Below are 25,083 nucleotides of genomic sequence, written 5' to 3'. Positions count from 1 at the left end.
CTCAGGAGGCTAAGGCAGGAGGATCCCATGAGCCCAGGAGCTCAAGGCTGCAGTGAGCTACAATTGCACCACTGCATTCCAGCCTGGGTGACAGAGTGAGACCCTGTTTAAAACAACAACAACAAAAAAAAAAAAAAAAAAAAAAAAACTGGCACAAATAAAAAATCTGAAAAGTTCTGTATCTATTACAGAAAAACTTCCTCACAAAGAAAACTCTCATTATTACTTTAAAAAGAAATAACATCAATCCTATCCAAACTCTTCCAGAGAACAAAGATGAAATATTTCCCAATTCATTTTATAAAACCAGCATAATCTTGATAGCAAAATATGACAAAGATATTATAAGAAAGGAAAATTTTAAGTTAATCTCACTGATGAATGTAGAAGCAAAAAATCCTAAACAAAATCCTAGCAAATAGAATCTAGGAATCTCACTCTCTCTTTGAGTATATATAAAGAATACTTGGTCCTTACAAGGTTAACACTCAAAAACATGTATAATTCTCCACAACAACAAAAGAAGAAGAAAAAATCACAATATCATCTCATTAAATAATGGAAAAACATTTGATAAATTAACATCCATTAATTTTTTAAAAATCACCCATTCAGGAATATAAGAAAACCTCCCTTAATCTGATAAAGAATCAGTATTTTAAAAAAACACCAACTACAGCAAATATCTTTTTTTTTTTTTTTGAGACAGAGTCTTGCTCTGTCACCCAGGCTGGAGTTGCAGTGGTGTGATCTCGGCTCACTGCAACCTCCCCGTCCCTGGCTCAAGCAATTCTCCTGTTTTAGCCTCTGGAGTAGCTGGGATTACAGGTGCACACCCCCACGCCCAGCTAATTTTTGCATTTTTTTTCCTTTTTTTTTAGTAGAGATGGGGTTTCAATATATTGGCCTGACTGGTCTCAAACTCCTGACCTCAGGTGATCCACCCAGATGTGAGCCACTGTGCCAGGAGAAAATATCATTCTTAATGAAGAAATGTTGAAAGTTTTCCCTCTGAGATCAGGAATAATACAAGGATGTCTGTGATTATCACTTCTATTTAAAAAACATTGTACTGAAAATTCTAGACAGCGCAATAAAGTAAAAGAAATGTATGTGAACTGGCTGGGCATAGTGGCTAACACCTATAATTCCAACAATTTGGGAGGCTGAGGCAGTTGGATTGCTTGAGCCCAGGAGTATAAGACCAGCCTGGGCAACATGGCAAAACCCTGTCTCTTCAAAAATACAAAAATCAGCCGGGCATGGTGGTACATGCCTGTGGTCCCTGCTACTCGGTAGGCTGAGGTGGGAGGATCGCTTGAGCCCAGGAGGTTGAGGCTGCACTATGCCATGAGTATCCCACTGCACTACAGCCTGGGTGGCAGAGCAAGACCTTGTCTCCCGCCCCCCCCAAAAAAGAAGTATAAATAAATTAGTAACAAATTAAACTCACTGTTTGTGGACAACATGTGTGCTCATAGGAAATCCAACAGAATTTTCAGCTAAGCTATTATAACCAATAAGTAAACTTAGGTCACTGAAGATAAGGTCAATATACAAAAATTCATTGTAAAAAATATAATATTTCTACATAATGATAATTATGTATATATTATGCATATACCATATGAATAATAACAGTAAAATTTCAAAACACCATTTAAATAATATACAAATAAAATAAAATATCCAAAAATAAATAATGAAAAATGTACATAGCTTCTACAAAGAAAACTATAAAACAATATTAATAAAAATTAAGAACTAAATAAATGAGTTTATGCAGGAATTAAAGATAAAATATTATAAAGATCTAATTTCTCCCCTAAACTGATCTACAGAATCAATAAAATCCCAATCAAAATTTCAACAGGGCTGAGTGTGTAAATGAAAAGCAGATTCTAAAATTATATTGAAATGCCAAGAACTTAACAGCCAAAACAATCCTAAAGAACAAAAAGGAAAGGATTTACCACACTAAATACCAAGACACATCATAAAGCTGTAATAATTAAGAAAATATGATATTTGTTGATAGATACAAGGACCCATGAAATACAAGAGAGTCAAAAACATACTTATGAACCCTGATTTATGACTAAGATGCCACTTCAGAGCAGTGGAGAAAGGATTATGTTTCAGTAAATGGCACTGAGTCAACTGGATAGCCCTATGGGAAAAAAAAGAATCTTGTCCCAACCTCACACCATACACGATATTCAATTCCAGATGGAATTGAAGCTGGCACTAAGGAAAGAATCATTAAATTCCCCTCCCCTCTGGCTTCAAACTGAGTTTAGCCAACAAGAGATATCAGCAAGAGACCGAGGGTGAGAAGAGAAAGTCAGGATATTTATTCCCCAGTTTCTCTCCCCACCATGAGCTGCCTTTCATGCCTCTAAGGAAGGCAGTTTCTATCAGATAGCTCTCTCTCCATAAAGGTATCCTCTCTGAGTTGAGGCAACAGCTCTTTCCTGAGGCTTCTTTAAAGACCAAGATGTTTCAAGAGCTCTCAGCCATCACTAGTGCTGAGATACTGCACTAGTCCTCATTATTTTTTAAACTCTACCCACATTATTTGTAAATCTACCCTTTATTAAACTCCCAAATACCTAGTTTGAGAGCCTTCTGTTTCCTGCTGGGACTCCAACTAAATCAGACATTATCTAGAGAAGCTGAAGATATGAGTTACAGATATGCATAGCTTATCATCCAGGAATTCCACTCCTAGTTACACACCTTACAGAAAGGCATGTTTATTGTACACCAGGTATATGTATAGGGCTGTTCATTGAAGCAATGATCATAATATTATCAAGACAGAAAAAAATAATGTACAAAACAGTGGAGTAGGGCTGGGTACAGTGGCTCACGCCTATAATCCCAGCACTTTGGGAGGCAGAGGCGAGTGAATCACCTGAGGTCAGAAATTCGCCAACATAGTGAAACCCTGTCTCTACTACAAAAAATTAGCTGGGCATGATGGTGCATGCCTGTAATTCCAGCTACTCGGGAAGCTGAGGCAGAAGAATCACTTGAACCCTGGGAGGCAGAGGTTGCAGTGAGCCGAGGTTGTGCCAATGCACTCTAGCCTGGGCGACCGGGTGAGACTCTGTCTTAAAAACAAAACAAAAACAGTAGAGTAGGTAGATAAATTCATTGGGTCAAACATATTATGATGGAATACTATGTTTCAACAAAAATGAATAAACTACTCAAACTTTTAAAATTTCAGGGCCTTTTTGCACTCTTAGAAATTATTAAGGACCCCAAAGACCTTTTGTTTCACATAAAGTACAAAGTTTTACAAATATCTATCTATTCATTCTAAAACAATAAATGCATTACGTGTTAACATAAATAACATTTCCTTTGGAGAATAAAACAAGTAACTTGATGGAGCAAAGAAAAAAAAGAAAAAAATAACATTTCTTACAAAGAATAACTACATCTCTCAAAACAAAAATGAGAAGAATGGCACTGTTTTATATTTTTGCAAAACTTTTATTGTCCGGCTTAATCGAAAACAGCTCAATTTTCATGTGTTTCTGTATTCAGTCTATTGTAATATGTCATTTTCGTTGAAGCATATGAAGAAAAGCAGACTTACAGATACTTAGTTGGAAAAGAGAGGAATGGTTTAACAGTCTTTTCAGATAATCGTAGATATTTATCTTTGATGCTACTAAAACTTAACAAGTGATAGCTTCTTAAAGATGAGATGTAATACAGCATCTGAAACCCTATCCGTGAACTTCTCATATTCCATTGCATCAAAATCTACTGGTTTATCTTGTGTGTGGAATAGGTCTTTCTACCCATCATATACACATCATTTGGAGAACACTGGCTCACTAAATTATGCAAGTCTTTCAAATGATGACATTTTACTGTAGGACATCAAAAAAACTCACTTTCATTATTATCACCATCTATCATATCGGAAAGGTTTTTAGGTATTGACATGCTGTCAAGTTCATGGTGGTAGATACAAGTTTCCTAAAATTCTAATTTTCACATAAAAACTCATTGGCAACAAATACAGTCAGCTGTTTTCTTTGAAGTGACAGGCTTGTTTTGTTCATTGTCAAGAAAATGTCTGCCAAATACCTCTGTGTGAGTAACCATAGTTTATCAGCCACTCTATCAAATGAAAACAGTGCTCTATTTAAAAAGTAGCAAGTTTAGCTTGCAACTCAAATAACTACCCACATGCTCCTCCTCAAGGCAACCATCATACACTGATAGCATCAGAAGTGCTTTAGGCATACTTACCATTTTGTCACACCAAATATTAAAAAGATGTGTTCCCAAAGGTTGAGATTTAATAAAATCAATTATTTTTCCTGCTTTACCTAGGACATTCTTGAATGAAACTGCATTTTTTTTTTTAAACTGTCAATAAATGGCAGTGAGGAATAAAATGGTACTAGTGCAGTTTGGTACTAGTTTGCTGCCTTTATTCATGATAAGGTGTCAGGAGTTTTATTCTTCATTGCTTTTGCACCATCACTACAAATGTCAACAGTGAAAAGGGCCGATGACATATTGGTATTATTATAAAAATAGTTTTGACCTTGTGTGCTCCCCTGAGAGGGTCTCAGGGAAATCCTAGGGGGTCCAGACCACACTTTGGGAACTACCTAGTTACATCAACATAAAACAATATGAATAAATCTTTAAAATGTAATCCTAAGCCAACTACAACAAAAGACACAAAAGACTACACACTATGAGATTCATTGATATAAAAATTCAAAAACAGGCAAAACTAGTCCAGGCATGGTGGCTCATGCCTATAATCCCAGCACTTTGGGATGTTGAGGCGGGCGGATCACTCGAGGCCAGGAGTTTGAGACCAGCCTGGTCAACATGGTGAAACCACATCTCTACTAAAAATACAAAAAATTATCTGGGTGTGGTGGCTTGAGCCTGTAACCCCAGCTACTAGGGAGGCTGAGGCAGGAGAATCACTTGAACCTGGGAGGCAGAGGTTGCAGTGAGCCGAGATCGCGCCACTACCCTCCAGCCTGGGCGACAGACCAAGACATCATCTCAAACAAAAACAAAAGCAGGCAAAACTAAACTATGTCATCTAGGGATGCATACTTCTTTGATAAAACACAATGGGAGATTTTTAACATTCTTTTCTCAGTAACTGACAAATAAGCAGGCAAAAAGTAGCAAGGCTATGGAAGATATAAACAGTACAATTAAAAAGCTTAATCTAATGGCCATATATAGTACCCTATATCCAACAATAAGAGGATATACATTCTTTGCAAACACATATAGGCCACTCATAAAAACTGACAATATACTACACAAAAGTCTCCTATATGAACTATATTCTTTGATTGAAATACAATTATTTAAAAAATCAATAATAATAAAAAGATAACCTTTAAAAATCAACATTTTTAAATTTTACAAATACACCTTTAAGTGGTTCACTAGTTAAAGGAATCATAGAAATTAGACAATATTTAGAACTGAAGAATAAAAATAAATACTACATATAGAAACTTGTGATGTGCTAAAACAGTATTAGAGAAGACATTTACAGTTTTTAAACTGTTTTATTAGGAAAGAAGATGAAAATGAATTACTTGAGAATTTGGAGGTCAGAGAGAATAAATCCAATGAAAAGGTAAGAAAAGAACAAAATGAAACCTGCTAGCAACCTAATTTGTTTAAATAAATTTATATCTCATCTATAGAAATATGTCCAAAAAGGTCCTACCCAAGTTATGCTAATATCTACATCATTGTGTCTCAACTGATCCGCTCAACTGGCTGGTTAATTCCAAAGCCCAATACCTATTAATCACAATGCAAGCAATTATGGCTCTCCCCAACCCCATCCTCTTAATGAGAGAGACTTCTTTAGAGTCACATTCTCCAATTAGAACCCTAAGAACCCTTTCTCCACCCAACTAATTGAAGATATGATCCTCCCAAAGCCCCACCTCTGCTTGTGACCTTGAGACTTTGAGGAAAAACTCAGATTCTCCAGCAAAAGGAGGCTGTGCTTTGAAAAGAAACTCGGAAGTTCACTCAGGTCATCCGTGAGTTAAGTTGGAAAAAACTCCAACAAACTCGGTAAGTGATAACTGTAAAATCTCTGAATTATGTGGATTGGCTGCGAAACAAAAACAAAACAAAACAAAACACTGTCCTTTCTTTCATTCCTTTTCTACTTAGCTCCCTTTGCAGGTACCTCCAACTGCCAGTGTGGGGAACCAAGGTGAAGGCTGGCAGAAAGGCAGCCTGGCTCCTCTCCACACTGCACAGCTTTTGATGGTGACATCACATTTCCATACCTGCACAATGTATTGCAATGGGCTTCCTCTGAAACCATTCTACCTCTCAAATCTTAAATGTCGACATTACAATCTGACCACAACCTCCCAATTTTGCAGTTTTCTCACCCCTTCACCCCCATTATCCCTGTTCATCAACATTCTTAAAACCTCCAGGCCTTGATCCATCAGCCCCCTCCCATCCAGACTCCCATTCCTATGGAACGAGGACTCCAAAGATGGCCACTGAATCCCCTTCTCACTGTGGTAGCAATGGAGATCCAAAGCCCCCCACACTGGGGCAATCCCACAGTCTGGCAAAAATCACACAGTCAGACAAAACTGCGGTCACCCTACCTGTGGTTACTCAGTCTCAGCTGGACACTCAATGCCACTCTCCAGTTGCTTTCTTATCCCTGGCTTAGTCTGAAATTGGAAAAGGGTTGCTCCTAAGCCTTTCCATTCTCCTCAAGCCACTGTTCCAACCCTGTGGCCTCTTACTCTCCTATCTCACAGAGAAGAAAAGAAGGGAGATCCATCAGGCTTGGCTGAAACTACTCTGGCAAAGGTCATGAATGAATCATTCTTTTCTCAGTTTTTCTCATGGCTAGCTGCCTCCCACCAGTCAGACTCCAGCTCAAATGCTACCTTCAAAACAGCCCTTCACTGACCCATCATAGAAAGCTATTCTCCTACTTACTCTCTCCATTGCCCTATTTCATTTCCTCATCAGACATTTCACAAAGACAGAGACCTGGCCTGTCTTCTTCACTGCACTATCCCCAGCACCTACAGCACAGAGGGTGCTTAATAAATAGTCCTTAAACTAATTCTGTGGGAAAACTAGCTCTGATTTATTGAAGTTTTGAATTATTTATGAGCTTCAGTTGCACAGTCCTTGTGTAAAATTCAACAACGCTTTTCCAATTTCAAACCATGATCATCAACTTTTCTCCCTACTTCCCTTCATTGTCAGTTTAAGTCTCATACATGCCACCTACTTCAATCATTGCCGCCTCTGTCTACCAACCCCTCAAACCTATTTTTTCGTTCTAGTTTTTTTTAGTATCTGACTTACATTTTTTCTCTCTACCTTATCCCTTATTATTTTTGATAACTTCTTCTACATGGTCAGTGACATAGTCAGTGACTACAACATACATATTAGCTGCTAACTACAGGACAACCCCAACCAGCCTCAATCTTACCCTGAACTATTTCCTCTTAAAAATCTCAGCATTCATCTTTTCTACTTCTATAACTAGTGAAGCTGTCCACTGAAATTTCTAACCTTACAGCCCCTCTACTTTATACTCTTGGGTATGCACTTGATTTTCTACCGTTTTGCTGTCTGCATCCTATTAATACAATTGTCTTTACCTTATTAAACCTTCTAGTCTTCCTGCTACATGCTCTCTCCCACCTTATTAGGCTCCAGGGCACCACTATGAAAGTATTCAAATACCATTTTATTATATGTAATTGCAAACTGTATTATTTAAATTGAATGTGTTAAGATTCAAAGAAAAGCAAGACTTGGGTAAGCAAGCAACAAATCTTTCTATCTTAAATAGAAATAGAAATGTTAAACAGAGAGTTTGGGTATTCCACATTCTCATTTGATTATGGCAAGATGTATAATTTACATAATTCCTAGCCACCACTTCACATGATTATTTGGAAGAAATACTTACGTAGATAAGTCCTGAATAGTAGCGATCCTTCAGATTATGTAAAACGGAAGCTTCATTCAAGCATGTCAATTCTGCCATATCCTCCACCTTGGAAAACTTAGGTGGGTTCATCTTCTGAATATCATCTTTGTTGACCATCGCTTTCTTTCCATTCTCTGCCAACTCCACCATAACTTCATCTCCCCGTTCTTCTTTGATACTAGCTGCCTCAAAACCATGGCGTTCTGATGGAATCCACACTAGCTTTTTAGCTGTCCAATCAGCTTGAGTGGCAGGGTTGTAGATGACAGCCCTGTCCACAAAGAGATACCTCTCCGGATCCTCAAGTCCAGTTCTCTGTGCCATTGTAAATGGAAGGATCCAAGAGCAATCGCCTCTAGGAGAAAAGGAAGAGGGCAAAGTTAGATGTTTAAGAAATGTAAACAAATTGACAGGTTTTTCTTTTCCAAGAAACTTAAAACCTTAGATTAAGCATTAACGCTGTGTTAAGGAGCTGGGGTATACCTCTTTGCAGCCATACTAACTGAGTTTCCAAGGTAAATTTCAGGGGTGACCACAAATTATGACTCTGGTTGTCTGATGGGTTTGCCCTCAATTACTGAGGGCTGAAAAAAAAAAAGCAGAAGAAAAGAGGCAAAGTTACAGGTTGACCTTTTTTTTTTCTTCATCTCCTCTTTCACTCTCGCCACAAATTAAACAGGGAGTTAAATAGGGAAAAAAATAAAACACAGATGGATAATAAAAGGTTCATGAAGTAGTACCAGAATTAATGTGCCCACAAGGAAATAGCTACAAAAATGCATGATTGTCAGAAGAGTAAAGAATCTAAAGAATCTAAAACATGCCTCCCATTCTACCCTCAGATAACAGACTTAAAGCTCTTCTTATGTATACCCCAAATTAGTCTCCTGATAGCTTTTCTATAGCCCCATGAGGTCTTAATGTGATCAACTGGGGCCATAAAAGACCAGCATAACTTGGCTTCACACGACAGCCTTTCGAATTTGTCATGGTAGCTGTTCAGGCCTCCATTCCCACCCTGCAGCTACTCCACCCCACATTCACCAACACCTTCTTCTGCCTGATCTCTCGCCTAAAAGACTCCAACATGCTTGTCTTCCCTCTAAAGTGTGTGGTCCAGAAGCAAACATCATAGGCCAGATATGGTCTGACGAGCGCAGAAGAAAAAGGACCCTTCTACAATCTTGGCCATATTGAGGAAAGTACTGGTTCTGTGACATTTGCAATTAATGCATCTCAAGACCTAGTCGTTTACTTAGCACCCATTTACCATTGGCTCACAAAGGGCTGGCAGAGAAAGCTCCATCACTCTGTGGCTAAGCTACATCCCCTCCTCTACTTGTGCACTGGCTTTTTGAACCAAATGGCAGGATCTTACATCCATCACTCATCTTTCTGATGTGACTCATCATCACTGCCTGACAGAATCTTTTTGGGATTTGATACCAACTTAAAACATTTTTGCTGTTACTCCAAATTCCAGGTTATTAAAAATTTCATAGGCATGGTTTCCATTCATTCAAATCAATAGAAGAAGCCAACTGAGTACCTACTCTTGCTCTATCAAATCCCTACTTCTCCCCTCCCTCCACTCCACTCCTCTAGCCAAAATGCTAGGGGTTCATTGTAGGCAAGAGGAAATCATAAAGTAGTCTAAGGTTGTTAAGAGGTTCTTGAGTCCATCAGCTAATCTCAAGTTCAATGAAATCCCTGAAATGGTATAAAAATATTATGCACTTAGTGTGTGCGTATATGTGCTATAACTTTTTCTAGATTCTAAAGGGCTCTATCTGTATCCTAAAAGATAATCACTGATAGTGGTTACACATTCCAGCCCTTTAACCCCTAATAATAATTTGCTGGAACCGGCCGGGTGCAGTGGCTCACTCCTGTAATCCTAGCACTTTGGGAGGCCAACGTGGCTGGATCACCTGAGGTCAGGAGTTCCAGACCAGCCTAGCCAACATGGGGAAATCCTGTCTCCACCAAAAATACCAAAAACTTAGTCAGGCGTGGTGACGAGTGCCTGTAATCCCAGCTACTCAGGAGGCTGAGACAGGATAATTGCTTGAACCTGGAAGGCGGAGGTTGTAGTAAGCCGAGATCGTGCCACTGAACTCCAGCATGGACGACAGAGCAAGACTAGCCTCAAAAACAAACAAACAAACAAAAATAAATTTTAAAACATAATTTACTAGAACCAAATAGCTAAGATTCTTCAGAAATTACCGTTACAATGTAATGCATTATAAACACTCGCCCTCTACAGTAGCAGCTGTCAAATTCTGGCATGCATTTGCACCACCTAGAGGGTTTATTAAAATACAGATTGCTGGGTTCTATCCCAGAGTTCATGATTTAGTAGGTATAGGGTAGAGCCTGAGAAGTTTTTGTTTGTTTTTTGAGATAGAGTTTCACTCTGCTGCCCAGGCTGGAGTCTAGTGGACATGATCTCGGCTCACTGCAACCTCCGCCTCCCAAGTTCAAGTGATTCTCCTGCCTCAGCCTCCCAAGTAGCTGGGATTACAGGCGCCTGCCACCATGCCCAGCTAGTTTTTGTATTTTTAGTACAGACAGGGTTTCACCATGTTGGCTAGGCTGGTCTTGAACTCCTGACCTCAGGTGATCCGCCCACCTCAGCCTCCCAAAGTGCTAGGATTACAAAAGTAAGCTACCATGCCCAGCCTGAGCCTGAGAATTTGCATTTCTTTTCTTTTTTTTCTTTTTTTTTGAGATGGAGTCTTGCTCTGTTGCCCAGGCTGGAGTGCAATGATGTAATCTCAGCTCACTGTAACCTCCGCCTCCCAGGCTCCAGTGATTCTCCCTGCCTCAGCCTCCCGAGTAGCTGGGATTACAGGCACGCGCCACTATGCCCAGCTAATTTTTGTATTTCTAGTACAGATAAGGTTTCACCATGTTGGCCAGGCTGGTGTTGAACTCCTGACCTCAGGTGATCCACCCACCATAGCCTCCCAAATTGCTGGGATTACAAGCATGAGCCGCTGCATCCAGCCTAAGTCTGAGAATTTGCATTTCTAACAAGTTCTTAGGTGCTGCTGCCACTGCTGGTCTCCAGCCACATTTGACAACCATTGCTCCAAAGTTCTGTGGTTGCCATGGCGAGCCACTGCTACCAGCAGTTATGTTAGAGTAGAAAAAGAGGTTGAAAATCAAATTCTAGACTAATTAATAACAATTTAAATAATATGCTGATGTCTTCAAGGTTATAGACTTGGATAAAACAAAAATCGCAAAATAAGATGAAACCAAAAAAAAAAAAAAACCACGCAAACATGATTATTACTAAAACTTCTATACAAGTAAAATTGTTAATATATTTTATACCTAAACTTGCATTAGTCTTCTAAGACATCCTCTTGGGAGAGTGCAATACAGAAAACATTCATGGGTACACATACATTTTGCGTAATAGTTTCAAAAGCCCTTTACCTCTAGGGACTGGTCTAATAACACTATTAACAGGTCTTCTCTTTCCAACTTAAACACTGCACACTGGTAAGAAGGCCAGGCAGGGTGGCTCACACCTGTAATCCCAGCGCTTTGGGAGGCTGAGGTGGGAAGATCATTCGATCCCAGGAGGGAGAGACTGCAGTGAGCAGAGATTACACCACTGCACTCCAGCCTGAGCAACAGAATGAGACCCTGTCTCAAAATAATAATAAGTAAAATAAAACTTAAAAAAAAAGAAGAAAGGAGGCATGACTTGGATGTGGGAAACATCCTAGATAAATCTGAGGTCAAATAATAGGATACACACTCCACCTTTCAGAAGGACAGAATCTATTAAAAGAAAATATCCAACTATAACAAAATATAACAAGTTACTATACTTATCAGGTATAAACTGCATATCCTACAGAGCACTTAAGAAACTGTCTTGCTGTCATTAGACATGCACACACTTCTTTAATTTTACATTGGACATGTAATTAAATGCTTAAATTTAGCAGGTGACTATAAATTAGAATAATTTAACAACTTCTAGAACAGGTCTAGAAAAAGTAGATCATATCTTAAAGTTATTTTATCAAACTGGGACATCTTAAATTTACAGTACTTTTTCTAGGTGGGGAAATGCTTACAATTTAACTTTTTTTTAAACCAAATTAAGAACACAAAAGTGTAATTACACAGCATGTTCCCAATTTTGTGGGGAAAATTATATACACACGTGTATTTTTTTTTTAATGGAACAAATACTTACTGGGTCTTTACTGGGTAGTAGGATTACCAATTGCTTTCACTTTTCCAGATTCTTCTCCAACTAAATACTATGAGAATAGTTATCTGTTCCTTATTGTATCTTGAGCATTTTGTCTAGTCCCTGGTATATAACAGGGGATCTGTACCTATTGATCAATATTTACCTGAATGGTCCCAACCCTCATAGTGAAATTCAACTTCTCTACAACCAAAACCTATTATTCCTTCAACTCCTGACCCAAATGCCATCCTTTCAGAAGTTCTTTTCAGGTCAATGTGGCAATTTAATCCTTTTCCTCCTCCTAACATTTTATACTGTTCTCCTGACTTTCTTCTTACCCTACCCTGCGTTGCACCAGAGGGCTTTGCAGGTGGTAACTGTTCATATTATTGTTTAACTGAAAGAGTTCATGAGACCATTGAAGATATTTTGTTAGTTTAATTCTTCAATTGTGATTGTCAAATACATTTATTTCACTCCATTGTATATTTGGTACCCAGCATGGATAATAACTAGAGTTTAACAGTGTACCACTCACCAGTGCTTTGCTTTGCTGAAAGGACAACACTATGATTTTTAAAACAGCAGATGCCATTGTCATATATCACTAATTAAGGCCAGCCACTATTCTAGGAGGTGTACATATATAAGCCCTTAATCCTCACAACAGCCCTATGAGGTAGGTACTATCAATATCTCCATTTTACAGATGAGGAACCTGAGGTATAGAGAAAGCCAGTCACCAGCCCAAGGGCACATAACTAATAAGGAGCAGAGCGGGGATTAAATTGAGATTTCAGCTCCAGAGTACATGCTACAATGATGGAAGGTGACATGGAGGAAATTTTGAACGGCATGTAGTGTACAATGCTATATACCACCTTTCTGCTAAATAAAAACCCAATCAATTATGCTTTAAAAGGTATAGGCTTAGCCAATGAATAATCTGGCAAAGGTTTTATATTTTACAGAAAAAGATACCCATAACTTAGGGGAAATAAGGATAAACAGGAATATTTTTGTTAGCAGACATAAAGATAGAGGAATACTGGTGTCATCTGAAATTGCTGCCCAATTATAATGAAATCATCTATCTGTGTATGAATTAGCCCCCTACAGAGCCGAAGTTCCCATCCCTCAGTGGTTTGAAACACACACCCCAGGGGCTCCACCCCCAGGTCATTTTTCACTTCCAATGAAATGCCACCCAGCAAACTTTTCAACTCCCTCCCAGCCCCTACTGTAAGTGTGGACAGAGGCAAACAATTCAATTTTATTAACAGCCTGCATATAGAAAGGCAAACAAGAAGGATGGATAAATTAGCCATGACAGAGCACCCATCTATAATAGATGAGCTAAAACAGAACTGTCCCAATTTGTGTACTGCTACCATGAGGTCACTTGTATTACAGGGCAGGACAAGTCTGCTAATTTACCAAAATTCTGCCTAACCCAATGATCACAAACACAAACCAAACGCAAAAGGCCGCTATTGCTACTCATGGCCTGCCCCCTCTCCCAATTAATATCGCTATACTGTGTTAAATCTTTCCAAAACTAGAATCCAACACCAGGAACTTTTAATTCCTCATATATGATAACAAAGTACATAAATCGCTGAAGCATATAGTCTTCCACCCTACAACGTGCCCTTCAAAATTTCCTCCATCTCACCTTCCATCCCGGCTGCCTTCATTGTAATGATTTCCCTAAGGAGCCCAAATGAAAAGCCAGGCTCTCAGGGGTCACATCCTTCTGCTGCCAAAGCTCTTGCTATATCGCACAATTACACCATATGCTTTCTCCAGATAAGGACGGGGAAGAACTGAATTTAAGATGCAGAAGTAGGGAGATGCATAAAATGGCCACTTTTCCAGAACCCGAGACAGACTGGGCATAATTAAACATCAAAAGCAAGGGACTCAAAGAAGAATTAATAAAGGCAGATTGATGAAGGAGATAAAACAATAAATAGATTATAAAGTTTTCCAGAGTGAGATACCATCAAGAATAATTAAACCTGACTCAAAGAATCCTCAGTTTCAACGTTAAAAAACAAAATCTCAGCAAAGCCAAAGTATTATGTTTGGTATTACATTATTCAGCGAAAACAGCAGTCTTTGTTTCATCTGCAGTCTGCATCTACCCCGCCTGCTTTCCCCTACCCCACCCCAGCCCACCCCCCCCCCTTCCATCCACCGCAGTGATCTTGAAGGGAGCTGCAGAGCTAAGAAACAGAGATAACGGCTGGAGGCAGAGGCCACGTTACCCAAATCTCACCAGCCCGGGTCTGACCCGCCGAGTCGCCAACCTCCTTCCTAAGGCCCTAGTTCCAAGCAGGCCTGGCTGGGGGCCTCCCGCGTCCCAGGGCCGCATCCGCCCACCACAGGCCCACAAAGCCCCCGCAAATGCCAGGACTCCGCGGCTTCAACTTCCCTCCGACCCAATTCCAGTCCGATTTTATGGGATCAGGGTGTGACCCCCCAACTGCAGAAGGCAATGAAGAGGCTGCGGCGAGCCCTGCCCAGCTCGCTTACACAATAAAGGGATCCCGAGGCAAGGACTGACCCTCCCCCCGGCCGTCCTACTGCAGCGCGCCCCGCCACATTTCCCGCCTCGCCCCCCCCCCAAACCGCCCGGGCCTCGCCGGGCGTCCACCCCCGGCCTAGGCGCTCCACGGAGGGCGCGGCAAGACGCCCCCCTCCCGTGCTCCTTCCCCCGCGTCGGCGGAGTCCGACCCTCCCCAGGCCCGCGGCCGGCTCCGGGGCCCCTCACCCGCCGCGAGCTCCCCCGGCCGCGCAGAGCTTCTGCCCTTCGGTTCCTCCACCTACGGGTCTGGCGCGCGCCGCCAGCCTTCCAAGCCCTCGGTGAACCCCTTTAGTGCTCAGAGGGGCCCGGTCCCGCCGGGTCTAACCCACCCAGCAACCCACTCAGGGGCCCTTCCTGTCCAGCGCGCCCCCACCGCCAGGACTGCGCTTTCCAGCCCCACTAGAATCCCCTCCCCTCCTGGGAAGCAGACACTGGCTCGCGGGGCACGCCGAGACCTCCGCCGGGACACTAGCTCCCCGACTTCGCGCCCCCCAGGGATTCCACACACCGAAGACCTGGTCCTCACGTCCCCACCCCAAGATCTCCATCCCCAGCCCCCCAGGGGTCGCCCTCCTGCACACCCAGGCCCTGATCCCAGTAAGGGTCTCATAAGGACCTCATTTCCCGCTCCTCCAGGAGTCCCTCCATCTCCACCCACTGGGGTCCCATTGCCCCCCCCGCCCAGAACCCTGCTCAAACGAACCTAAGGTCCCCGCAGCACAAACCCTACAGCTGAGAAGTCCCTCTGTCTTCCCCAGCTCCCGCTTCGGCCCCGTTCCTGCCCTCCAGAGCCGCCCGGGCCCCTCAGGCCAGGATCCATTACTCCCTCCACAAACTGTCCCCGCACCCTGGGCCGTGCACTCGGACCCGGGCAGCCGCATCTCTCACCTTCAGCCGAAGATGGTGGCGCCGGCGCACGTCCCCAGCAGCGACCACAGATCCAGCGCCTCAGTCCCAAACCCACCGCTGCCTCCGCCGGGCTCCTTTAGCACTGCTGCTCGAGGCTGCCCCACCCACCCCCACCCTCATTGGGCCAGCTCCACGCCCATCACCGCCGCCCCCAGACCCACTGGTCGGTTTGCGCGCCCATCTCCAAGGGAAGACGTTAGCAACCCGAAAGAAGCTACCTTCACGAGCCCGGCTCCCTCCACCCACCTGGAATGATGCTAATTGGCTCCCGCTCCTAGCCCATGCCACTAAGGCCCCAATCTCATAGGCTGGCTCTTACGCCCGTCATAGGCTCCAGGAGGTGCGGCCGGGGCAGTGGCGCGCGATTGGCTGGCTCGTGCGTAGATGGACAGCTGAGGCTGGCTGGAAGCCCGGCGATCCCGCCAGGCGGCGGGTGCGGACCCTGCGGCGTCAGGCGCGCTGCACTGACACTGCTGTGCGGACCGCGGGGCAGGTGGGTCGCAGCAGGAGCTATGCGCTCTGACTGCACGCTCCTCGTTCTAGCGTCGGGCAGCCGCCGCAGCACACTCCAGCGAACTGTCGCCCCCTCTGCTTGCGGCGGCTGGCATCTACCGCAGCGGGACGGGGTTCCACAGCGGAATCGCGGGCCCCCTGCGCTGCCTGCAGGGGCGGGGCGGAGCGCGGTCCAGAGGCCTGACGTCACCCCCGGAGCTGCGCGGGGTGGGGGCCGCGTCGCTGCGACTCACCTGCAGTGGGGGAGGGAACGCGGGGGAGGGCACCGCTCCGCCCATGCGCACAGGCCTTGTCCGGGCTCCGGCCGCGCACCGCGCTGCGGCCGCTGTCCGGACCCGGGCCCCAGGCTGAGTCTGCAGGGTCGGCCGGGCACCGGACACTGTCCTCCAAGGCCGCAGTTTTGGCGTTAGTGGGGCGAGAGGCTCTCCTGCCCAATCTCCAGGAAAGGCTGAGATTCCAGAAGAATGAGAAGAGAACCGACCTTGGAGAGAAGACTTGGAAGAAACTTTATGCACATTCATTCACTCGTTCATTTGCTCCTGCGTTTATTCATCAGAGCTCCCTACGTGAGAGGGGCTGTGAGAGGTTCTTAGGAATGTAAAGCTGGATTCTTGCAGCGCTGTCATATCCTCTTGGGCCTATGAAAACGTTTGAGACTTGAGAGACGGTAGCCCCAAAATAAGAAAAGGAAACTGGAAAAATCAAAGTGAACAAAATTTAATGAAATGTCTGCAGAATCTAGGCAAGGGCAACATAACTCTTACATAATTATATATAAAAATAATAAAGTCAATCACATGGACAAAATGAATTATTTGTTCATCCAAAACCTGAAAATCATCAAGATCATAAAAATGTACAGCAAGATGCAGTTATTAATCCGTTTTTAATATAGGCTATGGGTGTATTTTAGTACGTGTGATAATGATGTATTTGCCTAAGCCTAGGAAATGTCTTGTCTGGCAAAAAGTGAATTAAGCAAAAAACGAAACAAGGCAGGAAGTGATAAGGAAGGGTTGGTGGAATTCAGAAGAGGATCGAAAACAGCTGAGTGCAGAGTCCTTCCTGGGGAAATCCGAATCAGGCTCTGTATTGTCCTTTGTCCTGCTGCATCTGGTCCTCCACCCCCACCTGCCTGCTGGGGCACTACCCCGTATCCAGGTGTCTTGTGACTCTCCATGAAGAGGTCTGTCCTTTTTTTTTTTTTTTTTTTTTGGAGACAGTTTTGCTCTTGCTTCTCAAGCTGGAGTGAAATGGTGTGATCTCAGCTCACCACAAGCTCCCAGGTTCAAGTGCTTCTCCTGCCTCAGCCTCCCAAGTAGCTGGAATTACAGGCATGTGCCACCATACACAGCTAATTTTTTGTATTTTTAGTAGAGATGGGGTTTTTCCATGTTGGTCAGGCTGGTCTCGAACTCCTGACCTCAGGTGATTCACCCGCCTCGGCCTCCCAAAGTGCCAGGATTACAGGCCTAAACCACCGCGTTAAGCCATGGTCTGTCCTTCTAATGCAGCCTGCACATGGAGTACAAATTAACTTTACAAAATATCTGAATGATATTCCTCTTCTGAATTTTAAAATGTGTTTAGAGAAGACCAATGACTCCCTCTCTAAGGCCTGAGGCTCAACTTTGTCAGCCACCGAAGTAATTTCTCAGTGCAATGTTCTATGCTTAGCGCATCCACTCACAAATAACCCTGTAAGCCACAGAGTCCGTGTTTTCTCATAATTTTAAAACGTTTACATCATTTTAACACAAACTCAGTGGACCATCAGAAGAGGAGGGCAGGAAGTTCACCAGAATGAAACACCATAAAAACATTAGTCTTGATGAAAAATTAGTAATAAAGAGAATATCCCCAAATGTATCTCTCCCCCTGGTGGCTCTCTGGCACTTGAGCCGTATATTTCCAACTGCCTGGATGAGAGGGACACTGCAAAAGCCATAGGTACCAAACCTATTTTCTTCTTCTTCCTTTTTTTTTTTTTTTGATATGGAGTCTCACTCTGTTGCCCAAGCTGGAGTGCAATGGCATGATCTTGGCTCACTGCAACCTTCGCCTCCTGGGTTCAAGCGATTCTCCTGCCTCAGCCTCCTGGGTAGCTGGGATTACAGGTGTGTACCACCACACCTGGCTAATTTTTGTAATTTTAGTAGAGACGGGGTTTCACCGTCTTAGCCAGGCTGGCCTTGAACTCCTGACCTCATGATCCACTTGCCTCGGCCTCCCAAAGTGCTGGGATTACAGGGATGAGCCACTGCACCTGGCCCAAACCTATTTTCTTCTATCTCCCTCTTCTGCCACTCAAACTCTCTCTTCCCAACTTGTCTTTGTGAATGAAACTGCTCTTGAAATCTCTTTGATTTCTTCCTCTCTCTTGCTCCCAACACCTAGCCCAACTGTGTATCTGTCATCTATCCCAGGCAGCCACTTCTGACTCCAGTTCCACCCATGTAGCTTCATCCCAGAATTTGCTGCCATCTCGATGAGGAAACCACAATATTTGGAAGCAGATACTGGCTTTGAATCCAACTTTGCCTTTCACAAATTACTTAACCTCATCTCTAAAAGGGGGAATCAAATATATACCTAAAAGACTCATTCATGAAAATGTGACACAATGATTTCCTGTTAAAAAAAAAAAAAGTGGCTTTATGAATAGATTGAAAATTGTCCTTTTTGAAAATTATCCTTTTTTGTTAGTGTACGTGTTTATTACAGAAGACTGAGAAATCTTTCTCTTCTCTCTCTATAGTAATTTTTGCTGTCAGTCTGGGCTGCTTTTATCTCCAAAAGAAAAAGTTCACAGACCATTGTTCTGCAGGGTCTAGGTCAGAAGTCCACATTTGTTCCCTCAGGCCAGTTCCAGCTCGTGAACTTGTTTTGTTCCATCTGTACAGGACTGATATACAACATTAAAAAAAAAAAATGAATTCGACCATTTAAAAATCAAGTACTATCCCACATCATTAGCCATTAGAGAAATGCAAATCAAAATCACAATGAAGGCCGGGCGAGGTGGCTCATCCCAGCACTATAATCCCAGCACTCTGGGAGGCTGGGTGGGTGGATCACTTGAGGTCAGGAGTTCAAGACCAGCCTGATCAATATGGTGAAACCCCATCTCTACTGAAAATACAAAAAGTAGCCGGGTGTGGTGGTGGGTACCTGCAATCTCAGCTACTCAGGAAGCTGAGGCAGGAGAATCACTTGAACCCCAGAGGTGGAGGTTGAAGTGAGCCGAGATGGCTCCACTGCATTCCAGCCTGGGCAACAGAGTGAGATCATGTCTCAAAAACAAACAAATACCAACAACAAACAACAGAAAAACCACAGTGAGATCCCACTTCACATCTACTGGAATAACTATAATAGAAAAGATGGACAATAACAAATTGTTGGTGAGGATGTAGAGAAACAGGAACCTGGCCAGGCATGGTGGCTCATGCCTGTAATCCCAGCACTTTGGGAAGCCGAGGTGGGTGGATCACCTGAGGTCAGGAGTTCAAGACCAGCCTGACCAACATGGAGAAATCCTGTCTCTACTAAAAATACAAAATTAGCCAGATGTGGTGGTGCATGCCTGTAATCCTAGCTATTTGGGAGGCTGAGGCAGGAGAATCACTTGAAGCCGGGAGGCAGAGGTTGCAGTGAGCCAAGATTGTGCCACTGCACTCCAGCCAGGGAAACAAGAGCAAAACTCCATTTCAAAAAAATACAAAATTAAAAAAAAAAAAAGAGAAACAGGAACCTTAGGCCACTGCAGGCAGGAATGGAAAATGGTTCAGCCACTTTGTGAAATAGTTTGGTGGCTTCTATAAAGTTAAATATATTCTGTGTTTTTGGCCACAACTTTTTAAAAAGTTAAACATAAATTCACCGTATGATCCCACATTTCTACCCTTAGGTATCTACCAAAAAAGAAGGAAGACATATATGGACATAGAGTCCTGCACACAAATGTTGATAGCAGTGTTATTCATAAAAACCAAAAGATGAAAACAACCTAAATGTCAATCAGCTTGGTGAATAGATAGACAAAAGTGGTCTATCCATACAATGAAATATCATTCAACAATAAAAAGGAACAAACTATGAGTACATGCAACAACATAGATAAACCTTGAAAATATCATGAGCAGTGAAGGAAGCCTAACACAAGAGACCACATATTGTATCATTCCATTTATATGAAATGCCCATAAAAAGCAAAACCATAGAGACAGAAAATCGAATATTTGCCCGTGGTAAGGACAGGGGCTGGAGAGGGAGTCAGCTCAGTGAATGTACATGAGAGATCTGATTGAGTTGATGAAAGTGTTCTACAACTGGTTTACGATGATGGTTACGGAACTTGGTAAATTTATTTAAAAAATTATTGTATACTGTGAATTATATCAATATGCAAAATATACCTTACGAAGGTAATTTTTGAAAAATAAGAAAAGAGCTATCACATGAACATCCAGATTTCCAGCTTTCCTTGAAAAATTGGAAGGTATGGGCCAGATTTGGTGGCTCAGGCCTATAATCCCAGCACTTTGGGAGGCTGAGGCAGGTGGATCATGAGGTCAGGAGTTTGAGACCAGCCTGGCCAATATCGTGAAACCCTGTCTCTACTAAAAATACAAAAATCGGCTGGGCACAGTGGCAGGTGCCTGTAGTCCCAGTTAGTCTGGATGTTGAAGCAGAAGAATCACTTGAACCCGCGAGGCAGAGGTTGCAGTGAGCTGATATCACATCATTGCACTCCAGCCTGTGCGACAAAGCAAGACTCCGTCTCAAAAAAAAAAAGGAAGGTATGGAAATTCAAGCAACAATTTGTCGATGCCTTAGCTGCTGCTCATTTTTAGACAAATTATGTGCTTCCCAGGGTGCCTCGGTCACTGCTGCTCCCTGCTGTCTGGTTTTTGTTTTTTTCTTTAGATGCAGTTTCGCTGTCTTGCCTAGGCTGGAGTGTAGTGATGCCATCTTGGCTCACTGCAAACTCCACCTCCCAGGTTCAAGCGATTCTCATGCCTCAGCCTCCCAAGTAGCTGAGATTACAGGTGTGCACCATCACACCTGGCTAATTTTTGTATTTTTAATGGAGACAGGGTTTCACCATGTTGGCCAGGCTGGTCTTGAACTCCTGACCTTAGGTGATCCACCTACCTCGGCATCCCAAAATGCTAGAATTATAGGCGTGAGTCACTGTGCCCAGCCTCTGTTGTCTCTTAAAACTGACCCACTACCCTCATTGACATTATTTGCCCAATCTTTTTAGGTATTTATTTGAGTTTTCAGTCCCTGTCATATCTGTTGGGGGGCTTCATGTCAGCTCATCCCAGAGAGGAAAGAAGAGTTTGATGTCTTTGTGGTAAAGCCGTGGGAGGTTTGGGGTGTCTAGGAGAAGTGTAGACAGGGATACCCTTTGAACACAATTCCTGGAAGCAGTAGTACCTCAGGGCATGGACTACTGTCATGGTCATCTCACAGCCCACCCAGGGCAGTAACACCAGACCAGTGAGAAAGATCAGTGCTCAACTTTGATATCTTGAGCAGAAGGAGTAATGGTAAAAACAGAGACTTCAATGAGTTGAGTAAAAAAAGAAACTTCCAGAATTTTCCTGTGGCACTTAAGCTCTGGAGTTCTGAAAAAACCCATGAGAAGAAGTTCCTGAAAATTACTAATTTAACATTTCTCATCAACCATGTAGGATTTGGCTAAGTCAGATTTAATTTGATTTAGAAAAATGAAGGCATGGATTCTAAGTGAAGTAAATCAGAAATGGAAAACCAAATACTGTATGTTCTCACTTATAAGTGGAAGGTAAGCTATGAGGATGCGTAGACATACAGAGTGATATAGTGGACTTTGGGGGTGGTGGGGGCAGGATGGGAGGAGGTTGAGGGAGAAAAGACTACATTTTTGGTGTAGTGTACACTGCTTGAGTGACGGGTGCACTAATATCTCAGAATTTACCACTAAAGAACTCATTTATGTAACCAAAAACCACCTGTACCTCAAAACCTATTGAAGTAAAAAATAAGCCAGGCAGAGTGGCTCACGCCTGTGAGGCTGAGGCAGGTGGATCACCTGAGGTCAGGAGTTTGAGACCAGCCTGGCCAACATGGCGAAACCCTGTCTCTACTAAAAACACACAGAAAATAGCCAAGTGTGGTGGCACATGCCTGGAATCCCAGCTACTCACGGGGCTGAGACAGAAGAATCACTTGAACTCAGAGAAGGAGGTTGCAGTGAGCCAGTATTGCGCCATTGCACTCCAGCCTGGGCAACAGAGCGAGACTCCATCTCAAAAATAAATAAATAAATAAATAAAATAATAATAATGAAGAAAAAAATGAAGGCATGGTAATCCTATCCCCCTAGTGTTTTACTCAAGTCATACCTGTGACAAATAGTTATTGAGTATCTTTTGTGTCTATGGGCTGGGCCAGGTACTGAGAAAATACCTATGGTAACATAGACATGGTCCTTACCCTCCAAGAGCATACAGCCTAGCAGGAAAAGTAAACAAATAGGCAGGTAATTGTAGTCAGGCAAAGGTTCTATTTTTATTTTTATTTTTATTTATTTATTTTTTTTTAAAGATGGGGTTTCACCATGATGGCCAGGCTGGTCTTGAACTCCTGAGCTCAGGTGATCCACCCACCTCAGCCTCCCAAAGTGCTAGGATTACAGGTGTGAGCCACCGCACCCAGCCCAGGCAAAGGTTCTAAATCTGGAGAGCCCAGAATCCCAGAGGGTTTTAGGAGTTCTTAAAACCTTGTATCGTGTGCTCTTTTCTTTCTTTTTTTTTTTTTTTTTTTTTGGTGACAGGGTTTCACTCTTGTTACCCAGGCTGGAGTACAGTGGTGCGAACTTGACTCACCGCAACCTCCACTTCTCGGGTTCAAGCGATTCTCCTGCCTCAGCCTCTCAAGCAGCTGGGATCACAGGCATGAGCCACCACGCCTGGTTAATTTTGTATTTTTAGTAGAGACGGGGTTTCTCCATGTTAGTCAGGCTGGTCTTGAACTCTCAACCCCAGGTGACCTTCCTGCCTAAGCCTCTTAAAGTGTTGGGATTTACAGGTGTGAGGCACCATGCCAGGACTTATGTGCTGTCTTTTCTGGAGAGAAGATGTAGCTTTCAGCATGTTTTCATAGATGCCTCTCATCCAATAAGGTTGAGAGAATACAATATAGAATTGCCAGTGCTACATTGTGGAAAACACAGCAAAATCCAAGGTCAGGTTAAGAGGGACACTTAACCCAGAGTGGTGGGGGTGGGGGAAAGTTCTAGAAAGTCTTCTTAGAAAAAGTAATATTAAAAATATTATCTGAAAAATGAAACGTTAACCAGACAAAGAGATGAGGAAAATTCTGTCAGAGAGAGCAACATGGAGAGAAAAAAGTGCAGCACCTTCGAAGCCCAGGAAGAAGTTCAGAGTAGCTAGAACAGAGAAGCAGCATGGAGGCAGAGCGAGATATGGAACAGAGAGGGTTGGCAGGCCGGCTGTATACATAAACCATGAGGTTTACATATTTTAGATTTTATCCAGATTTTATCCAGAGCTCAATGTGGGAACTGTGGGAGAGTTTCAACTGGGAAAGTAACATGACCAGGTTTGTGTTTTAGAAGGCTCATTCTGGCCATAAGGTGGATGAACGAATTGAAGTGAGTCAGGGGGAGACCAGTTAACAGGTTGCAGCAGCAAATAGCCCAGCTGAGAGAAGATGGTGACTTGGATTAAGGAGGGGCCAGTGGGCCGGAAAGATGTGGTCAGATTGCGGTGGTTGCCATTGTCAGGATTAACTGAGATATTTAAAGTGCCAAACCAATGCGTGAAGATTTTAAAGTGCCTACCATAGTGCATAAGGCTATTTATAGTGCCTGGCACACAATGCTTGACATATTGTAAGTTGACTCCCTTCCTCTTTCTTCTCATGGCCTCCTGGGCTAAAAACAATCCCTCCCCATATCCTGTACACATTTCCATTAAAACACCTATTAAAAATCCTTACAGATTTTTTCCTCTATCCCTGTATCCTCATGAAAACCCAGCACTGTCCAATAGAAATTGAATGTGAGCCACCAGTGCAAGCTACATAGACAATTTAAAATTTTCTAGGAGAGACATTTAAAAATTAAAAAGATACCATTCACATTATTTTAATTATATATAACCAAATACATATAGAATATTACATTTCAACAATGAAAACAATAATTATTAGCATATTTCACTTTCTTTTTTTCATGCTAAGTATTCAAAATCTGATGTCTGTTTTAGGTTTACAGCACATGTCAATTCATTCTAGCCATATTGTAAGTGCTCAACAGGTACATGTGGTGGATGCCATATAGGACAACACAGTGCTAGACTGTAAACTCCTGGCAGGAAGTGCCAGCTTGTATCCCCAGTAACTAGCTTAGTGCTTGACACATAGTAGATGTTCAATAAATATTTATTGGATAAAAAAATGACAGGATGGATGGATGAATGTGTGGATAAGCGGATGGGAGAAAGGATGGATAGATGGAAGAATGGATGGATGGATGGATGGATGGTAGAATGAATGGCAGGATGAATGGATGAAGGAAAGAAGAATGGATGGATGGATGGATGGCAGTATGGATGTATGAAGGAAAGAAGAATGGACAGATGATGGATAGATGGAAAGAAGAAGAGATGTATGGTAGGGTGACAGGATGGGTGGACAGGTGAATGGATGTATGAGGAGATTCCTTTCAGCCCTGGGGAAAAGATAGTGTTGTGGCTGAGCCTGAAAGATGAGCAGGATGACAATAGTTAAGGGTGTGGGCTGCAGAGGCAAGCA

The 25,083-nt window shown here is 42.8% G+C and overlaps 1 protein-coding gene across 9 annotated transcripts in view; it reads right to left on the bottom strand.

Moving 5' to 3' along the window:
• MYH10 (myosin heavy chain 10) overlaps positions 1–16,134 on the bottom strand; it is a 154,099-nt gene extending 137,965 nt beyond the window's left edge. For 4 of the 9 annotated variants that reach the window (XM_032280315.1, XM_032280320.1, XM_032280321.1 and 1 more), the window contains exons 1-2: positions 15,721–15,847; positions 7,997–8,372 (exon numbers count right to left, since the gene is read on the bottom strand). In XM_032280315.1, coding sequence (XP_032136206.1) covers positions 7,997–8,341 — 345 coding nt within the window. In that variant the 5' untranslated portion in view covers positions 8,342–8,372; positions 15,721–15,847. Of the gene's footprint in view, positions 1–7,996; positions 8,373–8,520; positions 8,590–14,523; positions 14,547–15,720; positions 15,849–15,987 lie in introns of those variants that run through there. The other 5 variants (XM_032280316.1, XM_032280319.1, XM_032280322.1 and 2 more) reach the window with 5 other exon arrangements.
• Between the last annotated feature and the right edge of the window lie 8,949 nt (positions 16,135–25,083).

This window comes from Sapajus apella, unplaced genomic scaffold, assembly GCF_009761245.1.
Source record: "Sapajus apella isolate SASKATOON/1434 unplaced genomic scaffold, GSC_monkey_1.0 scaffold12, whole genome shotgun sequence".
NCBI lineage: Eukaryota > Metazoa > Chordata > Mammalia > Primates > Cebidae > Sapajus > Sapajus apella.
The sequence above is the reverse complement of the archived record's forward strand: the minus strand, read 5'-3'. Positions and strand labels throughout refer to the sequence as shown.